Consider the following 26,369-nt stretch of genomic DNA (forward strand, 5'->3'; position numbering starts at 1 on the left):
CTTTGTAAGGCTCTCTATGTCATCAACTTCCTGAACTGCACAGCTTCAGAGCCTGACCCACCAATACTTCGCCACTTTGCGAATACCACACAAGCAAAGCTAACGGAGAAACCACCTGTGCTCGTGAAGGACCCTGAAACACACCAAATTTCAGGGCCTCATCAGTTGATTACTTGGGGTAGAGGTTATGCATACGTGCTACTACCATCAGGTCCAAGGTGGTACCCAGGAAAATACGTAAAACCATACTTAGGCACAGCGAACACTACTGCAGACGAAGACAAGAACTCTCCCGAGGCAAACACAAGACCACCTCAAAACCAAGCCAGCTCAGCCTGGAGACGAAGACATCGCCGAACACCCACAAACACAAGAACAGACCGCCCCATTACAAGGCAGCAGGCAAAACAGAAAGTTAAATAACAGTCTGCTGTAACAGGCCACAGATAGCCTTAACACAAAAGTGTTCTCTGAATTATGTGTTATTACACTGTGTTTTGTAATGTAAAAAAACCATATTATTCCCTCTTCCTAACCTTAAAACCCCTTAACCTTCTACCCACTCCTCCCGTAGTGTAGCTTAGAAATTAAAAGAAAAAGGGGGGGAGGAGGGGAACACAGAAAAGAACAAGGCAGAAATCCCTCTCATCATAAAGATAACAAATTGTGCTTATATTCCCTATCAGAAGCCCTAATCCTGCCCAAAGATGAAAAATATCTCCATTGGTGCTGTCCTCACCGCTGCCTGGATGCTCTACACTGTACCGCGTGCCTTCGGCTGGATTAGCCCTCAGCCCAGCCATAATGTTTGGGTAACCTTAGCAAAAACACTAAAACAAGACAACATGTGCTTGTCCATGGGAAGCATTGATAATCCACTTTCTACATGTCTAGCAGGAATTCCCTTTGTAGCAGATGATTGGCCTGTCCAGAACTCAGAGGTTCTCCGCACCACAGGTAAGAGACCCAATGGGGCTGATACTTGGGACGAGTGGACAAAAATTCTGCCAGATGCTTGAGAGGAACCCCAAGAATTGGATCTATTGGGATCCTCCAAAGCCACATATTGTGTCAGATTTTACTTTAGGCGTCCAAAAAACGATTGGCCAGAAATTGACCAACACAAAAACACATATCGAAAAGATGTATCACCAGTTAACAAAGCCTATAACCCTCATGATTGGTGCAATTACACCACTAGTGTAATTTCTGTGTCCTCTCTCCATCCCAAAGTATTACCCAAGGGAATGTTTCTCATCTGTGGTGACAGAGTATGGGCAGGGATCCCCTCCCGACTCCAGGGAGGTCCCTGTACTCTGGGAAAACTTTCTACCCTTACTCCAAACATCACCCTGTTACATAATTGGAAAAAAGAAAGAGAATCAAAACGACAAAAAAGGTCCTACGCTGAATTCAATGAAAGTTGCGATCCGAGATTGTACGATTGGAACAGACCGAAAAAGATTGCTGTCTCTCTGTTTTTACCCTGGGTAGCTGCAGCTAAAGCCCTCGGTGAAATCAATCACCTTGGGTGCTGGCTCGGTAAACAAGCTAACGCCACATCAGCAGCCTTGAGTGATCTATTAAAGGAAGAAGAAACCACAACACAAGCTTCACTCCAAAACCGAGCAGCAATCGACTTCCTGCTGCTTGCCCATGGACATGGATGTGAGGACTTTGAGGGAATGTGCTGCTTCAACCTCTCTTCGCGTTCGGAGTCCATCCATGTGAACATCCAGAAACTGAAAGATCTCGTGAAGGACTTGAAAGTAGAAAGAATCCCAGATTGGGTCAGTGAACTTTTCGGGCACTGGGGACTAACAGGATGGACTGCATCTTTGGTCAAGGGATTGTTGTTGATTCTCCTTGTAATTCTTATTGTGTTAACTATGTTCTTGTGCCTTGTTCACTGTTTCAAAAGAACTATCGCGACTGCATTTTTTGTAAAAACAGAAAGTGGAGTTGTAGTAAACCCCTCAGGTTTAGCCAGGGCCCCTTGGAGAATCTAAATGCTGACAGAGCAGCAAAGAAGTTTCCTGACTCCAGGGATATCCGCCTTATACCCTATCCCTATAGCCATGTAAGGCAATATCTTGTTAACCCTACTATTGGTCACTTATGGTCACTCTAACACCTTTGCCATTGGTCAGGATTGGATCCGGGCCAAGGGTATAAAAGTAGCATACTGTACCCCTACTAACTCGGAAGAAGAAGAGCTGAGACCCTTCACGGAACCCCTACAATAAAGCCATACACGTGGAACAGCCAGTGTCTTCTTCTTCTCCTCTCTCGACCGTCAGCTGGAGCCTTAAGCCAAGGGAAAAAGCTACCTAGCAAGCAAAGCTGAAATCACAAGAGCTGCCTAATCACTAAGAGCTGAATATTCCCTGCTTGCTAGGGGGCTGACCCGCGGCCTTGGTCTGAGAGCGAGCTGGCTTCTGGCACCCAGTCCCCTTGGGGGCTGAGCTCTGGAGCTGTGATAGCTTGCCCCAGGATAAGACCAAGTAAGGCTCATTTACTCCAGCTTCTACCAACAGTAAAAACCCACATAAAACATCTTTAAGGCTATCACTCTTGGGTAGGAATTACTGGAGCATGAAATGCTGCAGATGTGCATGGGGATTGTTTATCCGAATGCCACCCCCAACATATACTAATGGCAAACCCTGACTGCATGAGCTAGCTATAATGGTTTTACTCTACTCAGAAACTTCCCTAAACCAGAAAGAACTGTACCATCTCCTGATGCTTAATATTAAAAGGTGTAAGTCAGCCAGAAGGGGAATAAATTAATTTTCATGTGGCTCAAGTAACCAAGCAGGGCAAGAGTGTCCTGAGTAATAAGCCAGCTGGACTTATAAACAGAGCTTTAAACTAGATTTACTGGAGGAAGGACATGGTTTTCTAGGCACTTGAGAAGAACCAGGGCTGCCAAGGCATGAGGAATAAACAGAAAACACCTGTGAATTGCCTCAAGGGAATTAGGGTGAGCTCCTCTAAAAAGGGGATGTGGCTGACAGCCCAGCTGAAGTGCTTCTATACCTGTGTATGCAGCATGGGAAACAAACAGGAGGAGCTGGAAACAGCTGCCCAGATGGAAAACCATGACCTGATTGCTATCACAGAAATTTGGTGGGATGAATTGCATGATTAGAGTGCTATGATTGATGGCTACAAACTATTCAGAAGGGACAGACAAGGAAGGAGAGGTGAGGGAGTTGCTGTCTATGCCAAAACCAGGATTGATTGCATGAAGTGATCTTTGAAGAACAGCAATATGCAGGTCGAAAGCTTATGGGTGAAAATTAGAGACTAAGTCAAGAAAATAAACTTAGTGGTTCAGCTGCAGCCTTCAAATAAAGATCCCCTTTTATATTACCTCCTTACTAAAAATATCTCGAGTTTCATTTCCAGGTTGAGAAAAAGGCAACAGCAGGAAGCATCATGCTCGCATGCCCTGATCCTGATAGGGATCTTTAACCACCCAGATATCTGCTGGAAAAATGTCACAGTGAATTGCAAGCAGTCCAAGAAATTAGTGGAGTGCTGAAGTGAGTTGACTGTGGCCAGACACCAAGTGCCCACCAAGCTGCTCTATCACTCCCCTCTTCAGCAGGACCTGAGAGAGGAGGAAATAAGATGGAGCAAAACTCATGGGTCAAGATAAAGGCAGGTTAATAAAGCAAAAGCAAAGGTCACATGCAAAAGCAAAGGAAGATAAAGATTTATTCTCTACTTCCCATCAACATACGTCTGACCACTTCCTGGGACAAGGGATTCAGTATGTGTAGTAGTTGCTCCAGGAGACAAATATCTTAATGAATGCCCCCTCCTTCCTCCTCCTTTCTCTTAACTTTTATTGCTGAGCAGATGTTAATATCCTTTTGGTCAGTTGGGATCAGCTATCCTGGCTGTGTCCCTTCCAAAGATATTTGCCCACCACCAGCCTACTGTTCTTGGAGGGTGAAGAGGGGGTATTGTTGGAGAGACAGCCTCAATGACAAAGCACTGGTATGTGATCAACACCTTTCTAGCTACCAATACACAGAACTGTGAGAGCTGCTACGGGGAAAGTTAACTCCTTGTCAGCCAGACCCAATACAAGTGCTTTGAGGACAACTTTCTAGTACAGGTGATGAAGAGCCCAACCAGAGGAGAGGCACTGCTGGACCTGTTGCTCACTAATGTGGAAGAACTTGTGGCCTTAACCTGAGACATGAGATTCAGATCAGATATTACAAAAAAAAAAAAAAATTACTGTTAGGGTGGTCAGGCATTGGAATAGGTTGCCCAGCAAGGTGGTAGAGTCACCATCCCTGGAGGTGTTTAAGAGGCATCTGGATCTGGTGCTGGGTGATACGGTTTAGGGGTTACAGTAGTAGTGTTGGGTTAACAGTTGGACTTGATCTTAAAAGGTCTCTTCCAACCTTGATGATTCTATGATTCTAAAGTTTCTCTAACTTATTGGAGAGGTCAAGACTGGAGGCAGCCTGGGCTGCAGCCATAATGCCTGGATAGAATTCTCAATTTTGAGGGGTACTGGATGGGTAAAACAGTAGTCAGGACCCTAAACCTCATAGGGGCAAACTTTCAGCCATTTAGAGCACTATTGCGTGGGATTCCTTGGGAAACTGCCCTCAGAGATAAAAGAGCTGGGAGCTATTTATGTCATGTTTATATCAGATTTCTGCCTTAATTCAAACCACAGGAGTTGTATGACTTGAACAAGTTTCTCCATTCTTCCCCAGCAGCAATGACTTACACCATGACAAACATGCTTGTCAAGTCAAACACAGCCCCACCCTTTCCCAGACAAAAGTACAACTTTATCATAACTATAGCAAAGCTATTATTGGGAACAGCATTATTCCACATATAAAAATGTGATGAAGTGAAAAAAAAAACAATTGTAGCAGAAGAGTGGCAGGCACATTGATTTGAGGCATCTGTTACAAGCATTTGTCCCTGGGACAGGTGGCATCCAAAACAACAGGGAGGAATTAACATGAATCATAGAAACACAGAATAGTTTAGTGTCGTGGTTTGACCAGAAATGGGACATCTGGGATATGTCGTTTTTGCTGTGGTCACCAATGGGTGGTCGGATTTTAAGATGAGCACCTGGTTTGACCAGTGGGGTATTGGATCCGCCTCTTGAGACTACAAACCCAAGGAGTTAAATGCAGGGCTCTTTTCCTTCAGAGCCCTCTTGGGATTTCCGGCGGGAAGGAGTTGGGTCTCTCTCCCCCGGCCCAGTTGCTGGCTGGGCTGGGGGAGGGGAGAGCCACGTGGTCCATCTACGGTAGGCCGGACTCGGTGGAAGGGTGGAGGGAGCATCGAGCGACCTGTTTATCCCCCCCCTCTTTTTGGAAACGGAGAGAATGCAGCCTGTGCTTGAACTGTTACTTTGAAACTTGATATCATGTGCCGGCAGCACGGCTGGGAGGAGAAGGGGGGGGCAGCGAGCAGCCCAGCTGCCTGGGAGAGCTTTTAACCCTTGTGGATAATGAGAACTTCACGGAACATTACCTTTCCCAGGAAAGGAATAAGAGTGGAAGATGAAGGAAGAAACAGGCCAGTAAGGGGGTCTGGCAAAGAGAAAGAGAGATGTTGAAGAAATGGAGGAAGATGGAGTGGCAATTTTGCTGGACTCTTTTGTTGTATATCCATGGACTGTTTCCTGGTGATACAGAGGCTGCATTGCAGGGGGAAGCGGAGGCTCGGAGTCAAGAGAGTTTGGTGTTGAGACCCCTCGGCCCCAGGGGGTATAGAAGAAATGGGGGGGACAAAGGTCCCAGAGATGAGACTGTGCTCTGCTTGGAACGAGACGAGGCATCCTTAAAAAGGTCCACCCTGAAAGCAGGCCTCTGCCCCATCCCATGCCTGGTGGTGAGAGCACCTTGGCATGGAAAGGAGATGTCACGAGATAGCAGGACTCCGGGCCGTGCTAATTGTGACGAGAAGTCCGTGGGACAAGGAAGGACTCCGTCTACTCTTCATGAGCTGAAGATTTGATTTTCTAAAGGGTGGTGCCAGACCGAGTGTGGATAATTTTGGGAAATGTAAATGTACTGGGGATCTGGGAGGAGGAGGAGGGGGAAGTGGTTCTGTGTAGTTTTCATTTTACTTGTGGTTTTTTTTTCTTTTCTTTTGTAGTTTAGTTTTTGTAGTTTAGTTAATAAAGTTTTTTTTCCCTTTTTCCTTAAGCAGGAGCCTGCTTTGCTTATTTCCGGGTACCACCTCACAGCAGACGCCAGGGAGGGGGGAATTTTCATGGGGGCACTGGCATTGTGCCAGTGTCAAACCATAACATTTAGGTTGGAATGGATCTTAAAGACCACCATGTTCCACCCCTCCTGACATGAACAGGGATACCTTCCACTAGACCAGGTTGCTCCAAGCCCTGTCCAACCTCACCTTGAACACTTCCAGGGACAGGGCAGCCACAGCTTCTCTGGGCAACCCATGCCAGTGCATCACCTCCATCTGAATAAAGAATTTCTTCCTAATATCTAATCTCAACTTGCCCTCTGTTAGTTTAAAACTGTTACCCCTTGTCCTATTATACATTCCCTGATAAATAGCCCCTCCCTTAAATAAATAGTTGTCTCACCTTTTTATAAGAAGAGAGATCTTAACAGGTTCATTTTAAATCCTTCAAGTTTTCTTTCTTTCAAGACCCACTTCTACCAGAAGGAAACCACACAGCTGACACTAGGAAGGAGGGACCTGAGTTTCATTGGGAAAGCAGTTTACCTCACCTCCTGAACACTACTTCTAGCAGATTTTTTTTCGGTGGGAAGTTGAGAGAAGAGAAGCATCATCAGCTTTAGGAATAGAGTCTATCTTTGCTGTCAGCAAAGCACAGAAAGAAAAACCATAACAGTCAAGTTCATAACTGCCACAAAAAGCAGAAAGTAAGTAGGAAAACCCTACATGCAGGAACTGAAACATGGTCCTGATGCCTTGCAGTGGCTACCTAGAACAGAGGCTAGACAGAGTTAAAAGAAGAAAGTGGGTATTTATTAAAGGCCTTCAATAGATACACCTTGGGCAGTGCAAAAGCCTTGCAGAGACTACCCCCCAGATGGATGACAGTCATGAGTTTTTCAGACAGATATAAGTTTGGTCTATTTGCATATCAGAGGTTAATTCTCCAATTACAGCTTTAGGTAATGAAATCATATTGCTCTGGTTTGCTTCCCCCCCTCCCCCATACACTTTTTTTTATACTTTTCGGGGCCTGAGGCAGAGGGTGTCCTTGGTTCTCAGGCCTGGAAGGATTGTTTTGTCTGACCAAAATGTGAAGAGAGCTTACTAACACTCTATATGGAGTTCAGAGTTATACACTAATGCAGTACAGGATCTGAAAAATATAAATGCTAAAAACTTAAGGCATCACTCCCAATATCAACAAGCCTGTCTTCTGCTCCCAAATCTTACCCTGTAGCAGCAGCAGCAGCACCTTTTCCAAACACCAGATACTTAGGTCCCTCCTCTACTTTTCAAACATAGTTTTAGGGAGAAAAAGTGTTCAGGTTCTTTTACTAATCTAAGGATAGAATATGAAATTGGTGTATCTAGCTTACTGATCATGCCAGTCCTGTTTGCTACACTGTTCTACACACACAGAAATTATAATATATTTCCTTACAAATGTTGTATAAATGCCTCTTAGCTATCAAAAAGCCCATGCAAGAAATAATACCTTCACCACACCTGTGAGGGAACAAAGCAGTAGCAAGATGTCTGTCCTCAAGTCCCTCTCCCTATTGTTTATGTTTCCATTAAAAGTGTCAAAACGGACATACCTTCTTTTAAAACCTAACTTTCTCAGAGTAACTCTATCTAGCTTTAATGAACTAGGTATGCCAAAGTATGGTAGCCACAGCAAGTAGTAAACTACCAAGAAATCAAGTCTGGCGACAACTTTCTAGTCCTGGACCAGCTGCAAGATATGCTGAGAAACAGGGGCCTCTGCTTTATTCTGTTATATTAATTGTTGGATTTGAGCTATAAATAAGATTTAAGTGTCTCATTTCTTCAGCATTTTATAATATGCTTGCAGACAGCAAGAGTGCACTGAATTTCACTGCAGCTATACAAATAAGCCCCATAGCTGCCAGCAGGAAATGCATTCAAGTTTTAACTTACATTGCTTGGGTAGGGCTTCTGCCAATCTTCTCAGGCTAGTCAAACTGTCAGCTCCAAGCTGATTTAAAATGCTAGGAAGCATTTCTGTCAGCTGCTTTGTCTCAGCATGGCCAGTGATAGTGAAAGTGTTAGCAGCCAGGGATGCCTGAACTTTAGGGTTATTGAAATGAATGACTGTTCCTTGGTTGGTGAACATATTAACCTGCAAGGGGAGAAAACAAAACAACACCAGTATTTCAAGCAGTTTAGCAAGATTTTTCAATTTAACAGGAAACTAGTTGAAGTTCCTAAAGCTCATTTAAGCACCTATAGATAATTTACAGGAAAGTTTAACATGTTACTTTCAAGGAAATTATGTTTTATACATTTTATACTTCTATAGAGAAAAGCATTTTCCCCTTTTAAACAATTACCTCTTCAATTCCAGAAATATTGTTGACACCCAGTTTCTTCAAAGAAAACTGAAGTTTCTTGTCATCTGCTGTAGCTGTTCTATGAACAACCTTCTTCTTTCTACGGGCAGTACCCTTTGTAAAAAAAAAAAAAAAGGTTATGAATTAATATTTAATTAGCTGTTTGCAAACTCTAATTCTTGTGGCCATATAACTACTCTTCAGCCATCTACAAATCAACTTTGTATGCAAGGTCCTATTTCTGTGTTACAGCACACAACCCCACTCCTTCAACTGTACTGCAACAGTCTTTTCCTTGCTAAAGCAAGCTGTGCTGGTTTTGCATTAATTGATTTGTAGTGTTATAGATACATATTATAATACTGAATTTTCACAAATATTAAAATGGATTTATATGTGTAGTGTTAAAGTAACTTTGATATAGTTTTTATTTCTGTTATTAATTAAGCTTAGACATAGTAGTGAAATAGCTATGCTTGTGTTAAAATGCCTGCTTGGATGGGATAACATCCAATGAACATAGGATAAGGACACCTGCTACAGATATGCCAACTATCAGCACTCACTGTCTGAAGTAAGTATGGACCAAGGCCCAAACTGGAAGTGATAAAGAGGAGGCAAAACCACAGCCAAAGCCCATGCATGTTCTAAAAAGGCAGATCCAAGGAGGGGCCATGTAAAATAGTTCCTGGAAAATGTAAACTAGTTTGGGGAAAAAAGTTTACTAGGCATAAGGGTCTATGAATATGCAACAGGCTGATGCAATGGAAAAGGTATTTAAGGGGTAGCCTGAAGATGTGTGGCCTTGGCTGAATGCCAAGATGCACCCAGCCATAATAACCTTTGCTCTATGGTCCTTGTCTCCTATTGTCCTTTATTAAACTTTAAAATTTTCACAGGAGAGTGAATGTGTTTTTCACAGTAGTAACGAGGGAAAAACGTCAGCTACAGAAGTTATTCTCTATGAGGAGCTACTAAGAACTTCCTCTGTGCCTGACAAAACCAGTTACTAGTTTTGAATATTAGCAATCTGTTAAACCACCTAAAAGAGCTGAATCTGCCTCTGTGATATACACATTTAAAGACGAGCAAAGCCCGAGAATCGCTCTCTTGCTTCCGGCCTTGAAGAGGTAACTGGGTGCCAGTAAGACCGGCCCCGCTCTGCCGCGGCCCATGCGGGCTGGCTGGGCCAGGCCGGGCCCCAGCGGTGGCCTGGCGGGGGGAGGGGAGGCTGTGGGGCCTCGGGTGAGGCTGGGCCGGGCCGCGGCTGCTAACATCTTGACGACGCTAAAGCCTGCCGCCAGCCCGGGCCAAGTGGGGGCCCACCAGGTCCCGGGAGCAGCTCCGGGTCCCCGTCCCTCCCCCCGCCGCCCCTCCCCAGCGCGGCCAGGCCAACCCACAGCTCAACTGAAATTCTGCCACTACTGAGTTACACCAGAAACTACCAGGCAAAGGGAGGGGAAGCCGTCAGCCCGCAGCGTGCTACTGCTGAGTCCTAGCCTGGCTGCTGAGATCCTAGCTTCCTTCCAGCGCGGCCCCATAGAATCTTCCACCGTAAACAGCTCTAACCACTGCCTGGCAGAGATCACATAGCCCTCCGCAGGCCCTAGGCGAGATATGAAGTCTTTTAGTGCATAGATGAAACCTACAAATATCAATCCTCTCTCGAGTAAGAAAAAAAAAAAATGAAGACACATAGAGAACAACATAAGACATGAAAATCAGTAAAGAAAGAGCCAAGTCCCAGATAAAAAGAAAATTAAGAGATGCCTTAGTCTTAAGCTAAAATTCTTTTGATAAAGCCATGGTAATGAACTGTAATACACTAAAATATCCCTTTAATTAATGAAAAAGCATGAAGAGAGTGTTCAAACTATAGACATGAGCAAAGGCATCTATGCTAAAGCAAAGCAAGTGTTAAAGTAACTGATTTAAATGAGAAGCTTGAACAGAGATGAGTGATGAAGACCCCTTGCCCTTGTGAAAAATGCGTATTTTATGATTGGCTTTTCGCAAATATTAAAATGAATATTATATGTGTTGTGTTAGAAAGTTATGCTGTATTAATTCTCTTAAGTAGTGTTTTAAATATAGTTTTAGGTTATAACAAAATGCTATAATAGAAACTATGCTATGTAGGATACTTTTTTCCTAAAGAAAGGGCTCACACCGAGATAGCAGCCACAGGACACCTAAATCTTTCAGAGAAAAAGAATTTATTGCCCCATTATCAGGTGAAACTAACTTCTTCCTGCCTCGCTCAGTCAGGACAACGCCGTTAGGATTAAGAGGAAGAAGTTGATGATGACCAGACAGAATCCTGTGTTTGAATGGAATTTATGCATCATGTATGAGATGTATGAATATGCAACAGGTTATTGTTTTTAAGGGTTAATCCTCTGTTAACGTGTGTCCTTTTTCGGGCTTATGCTGCCCAGAAAAAGGTACCCGGATGTCCGTAACTCTTTGTTTCTATTGTCTCATATTGTCCTAAATCCAAACTGTCCAAAATATTATTACTCTAATTATATTGCTATTTTTATAACAATTTTATTATCATTAAACTTTTTAAAATTTTAAAAATAAGTGATTGGTGTGTTTCACACCCCCAAAGAAAGAAGTAAAAAACCTCTGTTCCCAGAGATGAAGATGATCTAAAAGACAGATAAAAAAAACTTTTGCTTTTAAACAGCTCATCCTTAAAATAATACCCCATAAGTTTAATATAACCCATAAAGGCAACTGTGAGAAAGCTGCAAAAGATAAGAAAGACTTCACAATTGCAGATTTCTGGCCAGCTGCTATTTGTAAAAATTAAAAGCCATGAGATAACTGTTTCTTGTGGAAAAGTCTCCACAGCACAGTGAGAAAGACTCCTCTCCCTAAGTAAACTAAAGAAAAATTACTTGAACAATAGTAAACGGACTAAAAATACCAAATTTATCTCTTTACACTGCTAGCAAGAAAGAAAAGAGAGTGAGAAAGAAATGTTCTGAAGATTTTTTGATTCTTATTATTCTTTCTTTTAGTTCTGTCATTAAAGTTTTCTTTATACCCTTTAAAGTTTGAGCCTGCTTTGCTCTTCTTCTAATCCTTATCTCACAGCAGATAATAAATAATTCTAGTAAGTGCCTAGCAATTTAGTCAACATAAAACCCACCACATAAGCTTTGCACGTTTGTGAGAAGTGTGAGATTTTAGGATGCAATGCACCACAGAAGCTTTATTTCCCAAGTCTCATGGGGATTCTGCAACATCCTACTTAGGAAAGAAAAACTTCAAGTGTATCCTTGTCTGTTACCATAGGCATAAAACTGAAAACTGATCATCTCCTGAAGACTGACATACTCTACAGTCCTGCATGCATAAAGAGTTGCAAGCTTAATTTGGTGACAAATCAACCTCTACAGAAAGATCTATTCAGACATCATTCCTAGGACTAACCCCTAACAATATCTTTGATCTTTAAACTTCCGAGTAACTGAATTCTTAATTCAACTGGTTATACATTCATTTCCAGACAAAGCAGTGTAATTCCTGAAAGTATATGTACTGCACAGCAGGAGGTGTGTGCAAGCATAACTGCTATAGCAATACTAATGATCAGAGTAGTGACAGGCCATGTCTGCACTCCAGTAATTTATACCATTGTGGTAAAGGGGAGGGGGGGGGGGGGGGAAATCAGGTCCACAATGGTCAGGAAAACCTTTGCTGGAATGCCCCTAACCATCAGCTTCCTATTGAAGAATGTACAACAGATTTTAGTCTACCATCCCAGTAAATACAAATGATCTCTCTTTTTTTCTATCCGTTATTCTTTACAGTGTAACACAATATGGAGTTGCATCTGGTTTATGTTAGGGATTACCTAGAGCTCTGAATGCCAACTGTTTAGGTGGAACAAGTTACCTAAAATTAGGATGAACTTCCATTGTTATTGGAATTAAATACCAATATAGACAGATGGAACGTGCCTGGGCTCGTCTGGCCCTTGCTGCTTGACCAAAGGCGGCAGCTGTGGTGGTTTCACCTCAGAGACACCTTTGGCTGGCTGGATGCTGCAGCTGGGCGCTTGGGACAAGTCCAGGCATGCAGGAGCTCATGTTTACCTCTGCTGGAGAAGCTTCAAGGCGAGGTGAAAGAAAGGAGTCGGGTTCTGCTGGAGGGTTTAGATCCAGAGCTTTATTCCTGGCCCACAGGCCTCTGAATCGAGTAACAGCTGTAACAGAACTTCCCCAACCGCGTGGTTGCTGTGTCTTTTAACCCCGGGGAGAGGGGGAGGGAAGGGGTAGGGATCCCACCAACCAGGTAAGGGGAGGGAGTCTCAGGGGACAAATGACACCTGGATGGCCCAATGTCCCCAGGGCTGAAAGGCATCTTTTGAACTCTGCCAATCACTGGATGCCCTTCTGGAATTTCTGGATTGACAGACAGCACTCAGCAGGGGGCAAGGGAGGGGGGAAAGGAGTAGTGATTGGCACCTGGGGAAGGATCGGGAAACTGAGGCAAACCATGACATCACACCGCAACAGCCCTCCACCTAAATAGAATATTTATCTTCTTTTTAAGATCTGCAGTCCTGCAATGTTATCAAAATCTTCCATCAGAGGCAATGTGCAAACTTTTCTCACAAGAAAGAAGAAAAAAACCCCAAAACAGTTGTGATCAAGGTTAAAGCCCTCTGTAGCCAATACACACATGCTAGCAACATGCACATAATCATCAATATAATACAGCAGTCCTCTGCTTAACTAGTAATCCATATAAAGAATACACAAAATCACCAAGCCAGTTAATTACTGGATTAATCCTGATTTAAAGCTGCTTAAGTGTGAGAAATCATACTCACTTCCAAAATTTCAAGGTTTATTAAAACCTTTTCAAAAATACAATAGAAGACTGAAAAGAGAAAATATTATGGTGCCAGGATCAAAGGATCTTTCCCACCATGTGCTGATCTACACAATGGATGTTCCACCTTTTAACCCTTTAGCCCCTTCTAAAGTTCTGTCGATCAACTCTTTCTTTGCTGTTCAGTGGTGGAATTTACTTCCTTAAATTTTGATTAAAGATCAGATGTTGCCATAGTAACAAGCTGACCCTCCCAAATGTCCCAAACCCAGGCCACCCTCTGATAACAACGCAAGCAGGGTAAAACATAACTATAACTCTATAAAACTTCTCTTAACATATATACATAATATCTGCCTTTTAATTGTGAGAGTCAACCATCACATTACTCATATATCACAATCTCCCCTTTTCCTCAAGTTATTTGGCTCGAACAATTGAATTCAATGACTCACACTAGCATCTGTTGATGTGGGCAAGGACAGAGGAAACCAAATAGAAAAAAAATCCCTAGTTCACTCTAAACACCCTTATCTGGAATGAACAAAAGGACATTACAGCGGTCGGGCATGGCTTTTTACCCCCATCTACCGTGCCTAAGGGGTTGCTACCCATAGTAGGCGTACCTTAGGTGTGGGTACAGAGGCAAACTCGGTCTTGCCCTTCAGTCTCTCTTGTTGAGGAAGACAGTTGAGGAATTATAGAAGTCCGGCATGGTCTTTTTGCCCTTACCTTACCATGCCTACGGGGTTGTTACCCGCAGCAGGGTTATGGAGTCTTCCTGGTAGTGAACAAAGGGGCCAACCCGGTCTTGCCCTCCTTCGTCTTATTTTCTTAAGGAAGCTGTCCCATTACCTTTTACGGCCCACTTGTGTCCCTCCCCTCAACAGATGCTGGTAATTCTCACCTATTAAAACAGTTCTCGAGGTGGCTGGTGGAAGCTTGACTCTACTTTTTGAGCATGTTGTTGGTTTTCTGGTCATCTCTTGGTCTCTGCTTGAAAATCAATCTTGTTTCACCTGGCCTGGATGTTATAGCCCATTCTTTGTGTTCTTCTACAGGGCCTTTGACTCTGTTGGCGTGAGTCCATCCCTGCTCTGCAGTTCGCACAGCCAATTCAGTGGTAAGCAGTACATGAAAGGGACCTTCCCACTGAAGAGCTAGGGGCTGATCTCTCCATGAGTTAGGGGCTGATCATCACCCAACCTCTGAGGTTAATATTATGGATTCTGATATCCAGGGTGGTGGTTTGAGGAATTGCCCCTTTATGTCTCAGTCCTTCTAAGGTTTCTGCTATAGACATAACATATTTCTTGGCATTGGTTTCTCCTTCCTCATAGGTGGCAACCTTCTGAGGTGAGGTCAAGAAGGGTAACCCAAACATCATTTCATAGGGTGACACTCCCAGATATGACCGGGGCTGGGTTCTAATTCTTAATAAGGCTAAAGGGAGATATTTTATCCATGACATTTGGGTTTCAATCATTAGCTTAACTAGAGTTCTTTTAAGAGTTTGATTCATTCTCTCAACCCCATCAGAACTCTGTGGATGCCATGGAGTGTGTAATTCCCATTTTACTCCCAGGGCTTGAAGAATTTTCTGCAATATCTTAGATGTGAAATGAGTTCCTTGGTCTGAATCAATCCTGTTTACCATCCCATATCAGGGAATGATTGATTCTAGGAGTGTTTTACTCACAACATCGGCATTGGCTTTCACAGTGAGTACCGCCTCTACCCAATGAGTCAAGTGATCTACTGCCACTAGCAAAAACTTGCAACTTTGTTCCTGGGGAAACTCAGTAAAATCTACCTGGATGTTTTGAAAGGGCCGTAAGGCTAGTTCTTGCCCTCCCCTGGGTTTTTTCCTCATGACCTTATTTACTTGTTGACATATCCCACACTGTTCAGTCACCTGCTTAGCTATCCCATTTGCCTCCCATCTGCTAATCTCCACCTCCCTTCATTATCTTTCTTGGCTCCTATTTTAAGGAGTTCTTCCTCTTCTGCTGCACTAAATACCGTGACTTCTTGCACTTCTCCCATGAGGGTTTACCACCATCATTAGTTTTTCTGTCCCTGATTCAACTGCATTCTTAGCTTCTAAATCAGCTAAATTGTTCCCTCATGCCTCTTGAGTCTCCCCTTTTTGATGTCCTTCAACATGTACCACTGCTACTTCCTCTGATAATTATAAGGTTTCTAACACTTCTAAAACAAGCTTTTTGTGAATCAGTCCCTTTCCCTTTGAATTTAATAGGCCCCTCTCTTCCCAAATTTTTCCAAAGGTATGCACTACACCAAAAGCGTATTTTGAGTCTGTATATGTTATTCCCCTTTTCTGTGCTAATATTTCCAGAGCTCGTTTTAGGGCATATAACTCACATGCTTGGGCTGACCAGTTGGAAGGTAACTATCCCTTTTCTATGGCTACTAACCCTTCATTCACTAAAGCATATCCCTATACCTGGGGCCTCTGGATTACTCTTAATGATCCATTAATGTACAATTGTTTCCCTCCTTAGAGAGGTTGATCCGTTAGGTCCTCTCTTACTCTAGTTTGATAGTTTATAACTTCTAGGCAATTATGTATTAATTCCTCACCTGGTTCTCCATACAAAAACTCTGCAGGGTTGAGTTTGTTACTCACGTTTAGCTTTAAATCATTACCTATTAGGATGGCTTCATACTTTAGCACTTGGGAATCAGTGAGCCATTTCTCAGCCTTTTGGCTTAGGATACTTTTCACTCAGTGCAGGGTATATATTCTCAGTTTTCTCCCAAAGGTAAATTTTTTTGTTTCCTCTAGGAGTACGGTGGTCACGGCCACCGCCTGAATGCAGGTTGGCTGCCCTCAGCTAACAGGGTCCAGCAGTTTTGATAAATAGGGCACTGGTTTCCTGGATCCTCCCCAGTCCTGGGCTAGTACTCCATGAGCTACCCCTCTTTCTTTATCTACAAACAGATAGAAGGGTTTGTCTAAGGCGGGAAGACTCAGTGCTGGCGCACTGACTAATTTTTGCCTTAAAGCTTCAAGTTTTGCTCATTGTCTTCATCCCACCTAATCTCCTCTTCTACTAACTTTTCATACAAGAACCTGATGGCCTGAGTGTATCCTTCAATCCACAGCCTACAATATCCCAACAAGACGAGAAACCTTCTAACTTCCCTCTTAGTATTTGGCCATGGGAGTGAGACTAACCCCGCAATTCTCACAGGGTTCAGTCATCAGCGGCCTTGGCAAATGACATGTCCTAGGTATTTTACTTCCCTCTCTAAAAATTGCATTTTCCCTTTTGATACTCAAAGTCCTTGGTCTCCCAGAAAATTTAACAATGCTTTGGTGGATTCCCGAACTTTTTTTTGTTCCCATCCTGAAAGAAGCAAATCATCTAATTATTGAATGAGTTTTATCACAGGTTTGATGGAGAAGAGTTGTAGTACTTCTCCCAGGGCTTGATCAAATAGGTTTGGGGATTCAGAAAACACTTGGGGTAACCTAGTCCACCGAAGCTGTTGCTTCCTCCCGGAATCAGGGTCCTGTCATTCAAAGGCAAATATATCCCTACTTTTTCTCTGCCAGTGGACATGCCCCAAACCCCATCTTTTAGGTCTATCACGCTAAACCACTGGTGTGATGGGGGCATATTACTCAAAAGTGTATAGGGGTTAGGCACTACAGGGTATCGATTCACTGTTCATTTGTTTACTTCTCTTAAATATTGGACAAGCCTGAAAGTCCCATCTGACTTCTTTACTGGTAATATGGGTATATTATGGGGGGACATACATGGTTCTAAGGTCCCTTCTTCAAGCAGGTCCTGGAAGACCAGTTGCAGTCATCATCTCCCTTCCAGGTGAGAGTGGGTATTGTCATACCTGAACTGGATGGTTCTCATTAACTATTTTTATTACTATTGGTTTCATGTTCAATTTGCCTCAATTTTTTGGTTTTGCCCACACAATTTCATGAATTTTCTCCTCATTCTCTTCTCTTAATTGGAGAAGCTTAACTACCATTTATTTTCCCTTCCTCTGGGAGTACTCCAATGTCTAACTGCACCTGTAAATCCCATCTTAATAACTTGCACCTGCTTCTGGAATTAATAGAACATCCCCAATTCCTATTTTATTTGCCTCTTCAAACGTTACTTCCTTTACAACTAAGACTTTGAACCCTTCACCTTTTGCACCTACTACTTGCACGGTATCTTGACCCTTTTTGCACCCCTTTGGGATTCTACAAATACAAGTTCTTTCAGCCCCCGTGTCTACTAGGAATTCAAATTCTTTATCATGGGGACCTATTTTTAAAGTTATCAAGGGCTCCTGATGGTATTCTGTCCCCAGGAGGTAAAGCCCCTGACACCTCTAGTCTTCTGCTTCTCCTTTTTGCTCAGTCTCATAGACCCTCAGGTCCTTTTTCCTCTGGGGGCAATTCTTTCTGATATGCCCATTCTTTTTACAGTAAAAGCAAACTGGTCCTAGGTTCCCCTGTCCCCCAAACATTCATCTTTGTGTCCAGTCCCAGGGGGCTTCATGCCCCCTCCATCTATCTTCCTGCATTCGGGCATTCTGGCCCCCCCCCCCCCCCTTACCTGAGTAATTCTTTATGTGCATGTTTCCTTCCCTAATGGTAGTTACCATTACCTTGGCTTTCACCTTGGCCTTCTCTTCATCTCTCTTTACATACACCTTCTGTGCTTCCCTTAAAAGATCCTTTTAACCTCTTTTCTTGCCAACCATCTAATTTTTCTAACATTCTCCATAGATCTGGCCAGGCGTGAGTGATGAAATTTATCTTTAGTAAGATCTGTCCGGCCACTGTGTCAGGGTCAACCTCTGAATATTGCCTCATATTTTTCCTCCATCTTTCTAACCACTCTGTTGGGGTTTCTTCCCACTTTTGCTGCTCATCGAAAGCCTTACAGGCATTTTGATTACATGGTGATGCCTCTTTGATACATCTTATAATCAATGTTCTATATTCCTCCATGTCTTGCCTCCCCCCAGTGCTGTTGTGGTCCCAATTGGGGCACACTATAGGCATTTTCAGATCCCCAGGAGGTCCTTGCACATGCTCCCTTTCCCAAATCCATACCCCAGCTGCCCAGATCATCTGTCTTTCCTCTGGTGTGAACAACATGGTCATTATTGACTGCATTTCTTCCCATGTATAAATATTGGGCCCCAGAAACTGGTCTAACTGCTCCCCTAATCCAATGGGGTCCTCTAATAGTCCTTTTAATTCCTTTTTAAACATTCTCATGTCAGAGGAACTGAGAGTTATGGTTACAAATCCAATTCCTCCCAGCACCCCAGCCAGTGGCATTTCCCTCAGGGGGTATAATTATAATCCTGACTCTTGGCTCCCATCCTCTGATCTGCTTTCCTCCCGGGGTGCTACCCTGTTTCTGGTGTTTTAGCTAGGCCCAACAAGGGGTAGGGGAGGTGTAATTAGAGCTACTGGAGGTGGCGGGGGGGGGTGTAAGTGGTCTAATGGGTCCCATTCTTTATGTTCTGCTACCTTAAACATGCTCACCTTTCAGGGTGCGGTTTCCCCTTCCCAGCAAACAGCATAGTCACTCTCTTCCTGATTTGTAGCAGCCACAGGGCCTGCAAGGCCTCCCTGGCAGTCAGTTGCCTAAGATGAGTAATGCCTAGTCATGATGACTGGATCTAAGAAGCCCCTCTTTCGCCTTCGGACCCTCATTATCTGTCTGTAAGACGATAGGTCATATTCGCCTTGACCCTTACTATTGGACTGTTTCCCAAAACCCCTATACCCTATATAAACTCCTATTTCTGTGCTGTTCAGCAGAAGAGCTGTCACTGTCACCCTTCGCAGAAGCTGCCAATAAAGACACCTCTGTGGAACCTCATACAGCCTTCTCCTCTTTCCCCCTCTGTCTGCCAAGGCACTTAGCAAGCAAAGAGCTGAAATCACTAAAGAGTTGAATTCACCAAAGAGCTGATCTCACTTAAGAGCTGAGCTGCTTGCTAAGATTACCTGTGGCTGGGAGCCTGCCTGAGGGACCTGGACAGGTTGTGCTTAGCAAGACTTCACTATCCAGACACCTACGGCAGTCGGGGTCGGACAGACCCTGAAAACCCCCTGCCGTAATACTGATTTAATTGTTTCTTAGCTCTTACATACATGTTTAATGCCTGACATATCTATCCTTTGTCTGACCCATATCTGAGCCAGTATACATGGTCGCTCCTAATTTCCTTTCTGGTCCATTCTACTGCGCAGTACTGAATCATTTTGGTCTTGTCCTTATCTCTGGTGTTGGGATCATATTTCCACCGGGCTAGTTTCTTTCCCAGTGGACTATCTGGGGGTATGCCCATTGGTTCCTCCTCAATTTCTGCTTCTACCCTTGGGGATTCGCTACTCATCCATGACCCCATCCTGACCAGCAGATCACAGGTCTTCCCTTGACAGAGCCCACCTTTCCAACCACAGGCCCTCTTGACAGAGCCTGCCTCCTCCAATCAGCCAATTACACAGTCTCCCAGTAAGGTCTGCCTCCCTAAGAAGGGAAGGGAAGGAGAGGAGAAGGAGAGAAGGAAGGAGAGGAGAAGGAAGGAAGGAAGGAAGGAAGGAAGGAAGGAAGGAAGGAAGGAAGGAAGGAAGAAAGGAAGGAAGGAAGGAAGGAAGGAGAAAAAAGAAAAAAGGAAAAAAACTTTACTTCTTCTGAAAAACACCGATGATCCTGGGGCTTTCATCCCAGGGTCACACTCTGCTCCCCGCCCCATCTGGCTCAGCAGCTCTTCCCCCGCTGTGATTTGGTCCTGCAGCTGGCTCCGCCCTGTCACAATTCAACGGTGAGCAAACCACCGCTCCACGCTGACCATTACACCCACTCCTGGGCAACCACCCCCTCCCCCTCGCTGCAAACCTAGGCAGTCCCCCCTCTCCCAGTCTAGTCCCGGCTGGCTCCAGAAATCACAGCGCTGTCTGCGAACTAGTCAGGTGCTGCCACATGTGGGCTCACTGACTCCCTTTGCGTGTGCTGGCTGGGAACCCTGCCATGGGTCCCCGTCCTAGCACAAGCCTGCCAGCCAGGCTAGCGCCACTGCTGCTCGGTCTCCCCTGGCGCCACCACCGGCTACCACCACTCAGCTGGCCCGGGAAACCACAGCGCCGGCCGCGCACCAGAGTCAGGCAGTGCCCCATGTGGGCTCACTCACTCCCCCCGTGTGCGCTGGCTCAGTGCTGCAAACCCCTCACAAATCCTTCAATCTCATGCATCTCACCAGCCACGGGGGAAATCCCCGCTTTCTGCTTCACCACGTGTCCCACCGTTCCCTCCTACTCTCCAATATCCTAAAACTTCAACAGACCAGGACAGGTCTAGTATAGTAATGGCATGAAGTTCCTATACCAGAATTATAGAATAATTATCTGGCCAAAGATAGTTATGAGGATGTTACTCACCCCTCTTCTTCTCTTTTCTTTATCCAGCCTCCTGTTGTCTCTGGGATTCCAACCTCTGACCACTGGTGGCCATGGGAGAGTCTGATAAATTCCGCCAAATTTGTGGTGAGGGGGCTCCCCTTTTGAGAACTTCTAGTGCCACCGGGGCAAGGTGTAAATCCCAGGGAGAGCCCCCATTGTGAGAAATGATACTCACTTCCAAAAATTTAAAGGTTTATTAAACCTTCTCAAAAATACAACAGAAGACTGAATAGAGAAAATATTACGCCGCAGGGAGCAGAGGATCTTTCCCACCATGTGCTCATCCACACAATGGATGTTCCACCTTTTAATCCTTTTGCCCCTCTCAAAGTTCTATCCATCGACTCCTTCTTCACTGTTCAGTGGTGGAATTTACTTCCTTAAATTTTGATTGGAGGTCAGACGTTGCCATAGTAACAAGCCGACCCTCCCAAATGTCCCAAACCCTGGCTACCCTCTGATAACAACACAAGCAGGGTAAAACATAAGTCTATAAAACTTCTCTTAACATATATACATAATATTTGCCTTTTAATTGTGAGAGTCAACCATCGCATTACTCATCTATCACACTAAATATCCATTTAAAGGCAAAAAGTTTCAATGCATGAATAAACGCTACTGGAAACTGTCAACAAGAGTTCTGCTGAATAGAATCACAGAGTAGTTTGGGTTGGAAGAGATCTCAAATATCATTTAGTTCCAACCCCTTGCTATGGGCCGGGACACCTTCCACTAGACCAGGTTTCTCTAAGCCCTGTCCAACCTGACCTTGAACACTTCCAGGGATGGGAAAAAGACAACTTCTTGGGGCAACCTGTGCCAATGCCTCATCATGCTCTGTCCAGGACCTAAATTATTCAGGCCTTAAACATTTTTATGAAGGAGTTTTGCCCATTATAGCAAAAAGTGTATAAAGAAGCTACAACCACAGAAACCTTCCTGAAGAACTTTGGACTGTTAGTTAAGCCACCTAGATAAGATAAAGGGGACACTATAGTTCAATCATCTCAGGTCTAAGGAGAAACAAACAAGGCTGAGGGAAAGGAATGCATTCACAAGAAAGCCAAACCCAGCAGGTGCGCTGAGAATCATCTGTCTGGGTTTGGGGTGGGGGAAGACCACAGCCCACAGAAGTCAGGTTTACACAGACTCCCCCTGAAATGAGGGCAGAGGGAAGGAGGTTTCAGGTGCAAGGTGTAACCTCTGGTCAGAGACACTGAACACCCATTCTCCTTTACACAAACTGGCTCAGCTGTAAAATCCCCAACCCCACAGGCCACATTCATGGGACATTCACGTGAGAGGCAGCTGAGAGGGTGTCATAATCCATCATAGGCCTCCCAAAGCAGTCCCCAGAGGCCTTGCACCACAGGACTGCATGTGATGCAAAATGATGCAACAGATCCAGAGTCTGCTGCAAGAGATTCCCCCCCAGGGGGAGATACCTGGATATTCCCACCTGGCCTAAGTGTATATTAACCCAGCAGATTCTATGCTTTTGGGGAAACCTTCACCACCAAGAAGACCAGATGGAGAGGATCAATGGAACATCATTGGGATCCACAGATGGTGATATTTTCCTTATTCTGTCTCTGTCACTCTCTTTCTGTCCCTCCACCTAGTTTCTATTTCTTTCTCTTCTTTTGTCTCTCTTTCTCTCTCTCTCTCTCATATTTACTATTAAATAAAACTCATACTATTGACTTTGGCATATGGTCTCATTTGCACCTTAATTTGGGCAGAGGAATTTCTAAATAACTTTAAAACCGGACCATAACACCCTCATAGTGAAAAGCTTCTTATGTCCAATCTAAATCTACTTTCTTTCAGTTAAAAACTGTTGCCCCTTGTCTCATCACTCCATGCCTCTCTGTCCTAGATTGCAAGGTAATGTGTGTATTCTATTTGCCATCTCTTAGAGGTGTGGCAGTTATCTTCTGTTAATTGGGCAGTTTTCTTTATCTCTTTCACAAACCAATCCTCCCTTGGGGATACATCTGCTGTTAATGGGCCATTGAGTGTCACTGCATGACTGATAAAATTACATCATCTCATCCTGAGATGCTCTGCTCAGGGAGAGGAGCCAAGCATTCCATCCTGAATATAATCTGAGATTTTGGGACACTAGGACAGCCTTTTTCCCACTGGACTCCCAGAGGAGTAGCTGTCTTCTCCACTGGATTCCCAGAGGAAGACCAGGCCCATCTACACCACTACCGGACCTTCAGAGGAAAACTTCACCCTTCTACAGGATCACTGCTCCAACAGAACCACACCTGTCACTGCAGGAGGACTGCAGCCACCATCCAATCGGACTGCTACCAACACTCTGACCCACAGGATGTCAGGTCGTATTCTGACTCTGTCCGTTATTTTTTGTTGATGTTTGTACTATTACCTTTGTATTTTTAGTTTTCCTAATAAATAACTGTTATTTGTATTCCCATATCTTTGCCTGAGAGCCTTTTAATTTCAAAATTATAATAATTTGGAGGGAGGGGGTTTACATTTTTCCAGTTCAGGGGAAGCTTCTGCCTTCCTTAGCAGACACCTGTCTTTTCAAACCAAGACACTCTCTAAAAAGTCCCTCTACAACTCTCCTGGAGCCCCTTTAGGCACTGGAAGGGGCTCTCAGGTCTCCCTGAAGCCTTCTCTTCTCCAGGTTTAACAGCTCCAACTCTCTCAGCCTGTCACCACATCAGAGGTGCTCCAGCCCTCAGAGCATCTTCATGGCTTCCTCTGGACTCACTCCAACAGGTCCATGTCCTTCTTATGTTGGGGATGCCAGAGCTGGATGCAGTACTCCAGGTGGGATCTCACAAGAGTGGAGCAGAATCGTCTCCCTTGACCTGCCTGTCACACTTCTTTTGATGCAGCCCAGGATAATGTTGGCTTTCTGGGTACCAATCATACATTGCCAAGTCATGTTGACCTTCTCATCAACCATCACCCCCAAGTCTTCCTCCCCAGGGCTGCTCTCCATCCATTCTCTACCCAGCCTGTACTCATGCTTGGGATTGTCCTGGCTCAGATGCAGGACCTCACACTTGGCCTTGCTGAACTTCATGAGCTTCTCAGGGGCCCATTTTTCAAGTTTGTCCAGGTCCCTCTGGATGGGCTCCCTTCCCTCCAGTGTGTTGACTGCACCACACAGCTTGGTGTTGTCAACAAACTTGCTGAGGGTGCACTCAATCCCACTGATCATGTGGCCAACAAAGATGTTAAACAGTGCTGGTCCAAATACTGACCCCTGAGGATACCACTAGTCACTGCTGTCCCCTTGGACATTGAGCTGTTGACCACAACTCTGAGTATGACCATCCAACTGATTCCTTATCCACTGAGTGGTCCATCTGTCAAATCCATGTCTCTCCAGCTGAGACAAGGATGTCACGTGGGACAGTGTCAAATGCTTTGCACAAGTCCAAGTAGATTATATCAGCCACTCTTCCCTCATCCACCAATACCATAACCCTATCATAGAAGGCCACCAAATTTGTCAGGCACAATTTGCCTTTAGTGAAGCCATGTTGCCTGTCACAAATTATCCCTATTTTCCATGTGCCTTAGCATAGTTACCAGGAGAATCTCTTCCATTATATTGCTGGACACCAAACAGGTGACTGATGGGCCTGTAATTTGGTCTTCCTCATTTTCCTTTCTAAAAACATGGGTTATATTTCTCCTTTTACAGTCAGTGGGAACTCCATTGAACTGCCACAACTTCTCAAATATTATGGATACTGGCTTAGCTGCTTCCTCTGCCAGGTCCCTCAGGACCTGTGGATGCATCTCATCAGGTCACCGGGACTTTTGCACCCTCAGGTTCCTTAAATGGTCTCAAACCTGTTTTTCTCCTAGAGTGGGTGATTCTTCGTTCTCCCAATCCCTGCATTCACCTTCTACAACTCAGGTGGTGTGCTGGTGAAAACCGAGGCAAAAAAGTCATTGAGTACTTCAGCCTTCTCCATGTCTTGGGTAACCAGGTCTCCCATATCCTTCCAGAAAGGGCACACATTTTCCCTAGTCCTCCTTTTATCACTGACGTACCTATAGAAGATTTTCTTGTTACCCTTGACATCCCTGGCCATATTTAATTTTATCAGTGCTTTAGTTTTCCCAACCTGATCTCTAGCTGGTCAGATAATCTCTCTGTATTCCTCGTAGGCTACCTGTGCTTGCTTACACCCTCTGTGGGCTTCCTTTTTCTGTTTGAGCTTGTCCAGGACCTCTTTGTTCATCCACACAGGCCTCCTGGCATTTTTGCCTTATTTCCTCTTTGTTGGAATGCATTGCTCCTGAGTTTGGAGGAGGTGATCCTTGAATATCAACCAACTTTCTTGGGCCCCTCTTCCCTCCAGGGCCCTATACCATGGCACTCTATTTGTCAGAACCCAGGAAATTCCTCTGGCTGCCCTGGAGGACTTGAGCCCCTGCCCAGGGGGCTCAGAGACCTTGGCACAGAGCCCAAGACCCCTGTGCCTTTGATTTAGCCCTTGGAAAAAACAATTACCAAACTTTATATGAAGAATTACAAGCCACGAAAGTTTAAGTAGAATGACAGTGAATTTATCATGGGGTGAAAAATAGATTTTTGAGGTTTTTAGAATGGGGGTTCATGGAGCAAGATGGAGGAATCTGGGCATGTCCAGCCTTTCTCCTTCTTCTTCTTGGCCTCCATCTTCTGCTGTGATGTTAGCACTTTTAGATTGGTTTAGAATAGAAGCTCACTCTCTGACATAGGTGATAGGTATTGGAAAGTAATTGTAAATATTGTACATGTAGTTTTTAGTATAAAAAGATAACACCACCCCGGGGGCAGGCAGAGTGCCTCTGACTGACCTGCTGAGCGGACCTCAGCAGGACAGGAGAAAGAATTTTATAGATAAGATACAATAAACAACCTTGAGACCCAGAAATTAAGAGTTCTGACTCCTTCTTTGACCGCCGGGCTGGGAAAAGACACTTTCTAACCTATCTCGGGGTCACTCTAACCAACTAGAGACCCCGAGATCTACCAAGCAGATCCTTGAACTGGCCCAAGTCTGCTCTCCTGAAGCCCAGGGCAGTGAGATTGCTGTGTGCACTCCTTGCTGCCCCAAGGATCTCAAACTCCACCATTTCATGGTCAGGGCAGCCCAGGCTGCCCTTGAGTTTCACCCTCCCCACCAGCCCCTCCTTGTTGGTGAGAATAACGTCCAGCATAGCCCCTTGCCTCATTGGCTTCTCTGTCACTAGGAGAAGGAAGTCATCAACCCATTCCAGGAACCTCCTGGATTGCTAGTGCTTTGTTGTGTTGTCCCTCCAACAGGTATCAGGGTGGTTGAAGTCCCCCACGAGGACCAGGGCTTCTGAATGTGAGACTGTTTCTAGCTGTCTGTAGAGAGTCTTACCCACTCTGTCTTCCTGATCAGGTGGCCTGTAGTAGACTCCCACTATAATGTCACCTGTCCCTGCCCTCCTTATAATCCTGACCCATAAAC

At 44.6% G+C, this 26,369-nt stretch overlaps 1 protein-coding gene across 1 annotated transcript in view; it reads right to left on the minus strand.

Annotated features, from left to right (window-relative positions):
- Positions 1-547: 547 nt before the first annotated feature.
- The window catches only part of LOC128941390 (transcription factor BTF3-like), a 29,123-nt gene continuing 3,301 nt past the window's right edge, over positions 548-26,369 (minus strand). Inside the window, exons 2-4 of the mRNA XM_054283144.1 lie at positions 8,568-8,681; positions 8,155-8,356; positions 548-579 (exon numbers count right to left, since the gene is read on the minus strand). Coding sequence (XP_054139119.1) covers positions 548-579; positions 8,155-8,356; positions 8,568-8,681 — 348 coding nt within the window. The remainder of the gene's footprint in view (positions 580-8,154; positions 8,357-8,567; positions 8,682-26,369) is intronic.

Source organism: Melozone crissalis, unplaced genomic scaffold, assembly GCF_028551555.1.
Source record: "Melozone crissalis strain CALT ecotype California unplaced genomic scaffold, PUWL_Pcris_2 ptg000035l_1, whole genome shotgun sequence".
Taxonomy (NCBI): Eukaryota; Metazoa; Chordata; class Aves; order Passeriformes; family Passerellidae; genus Melozone; species Melozone crissalis.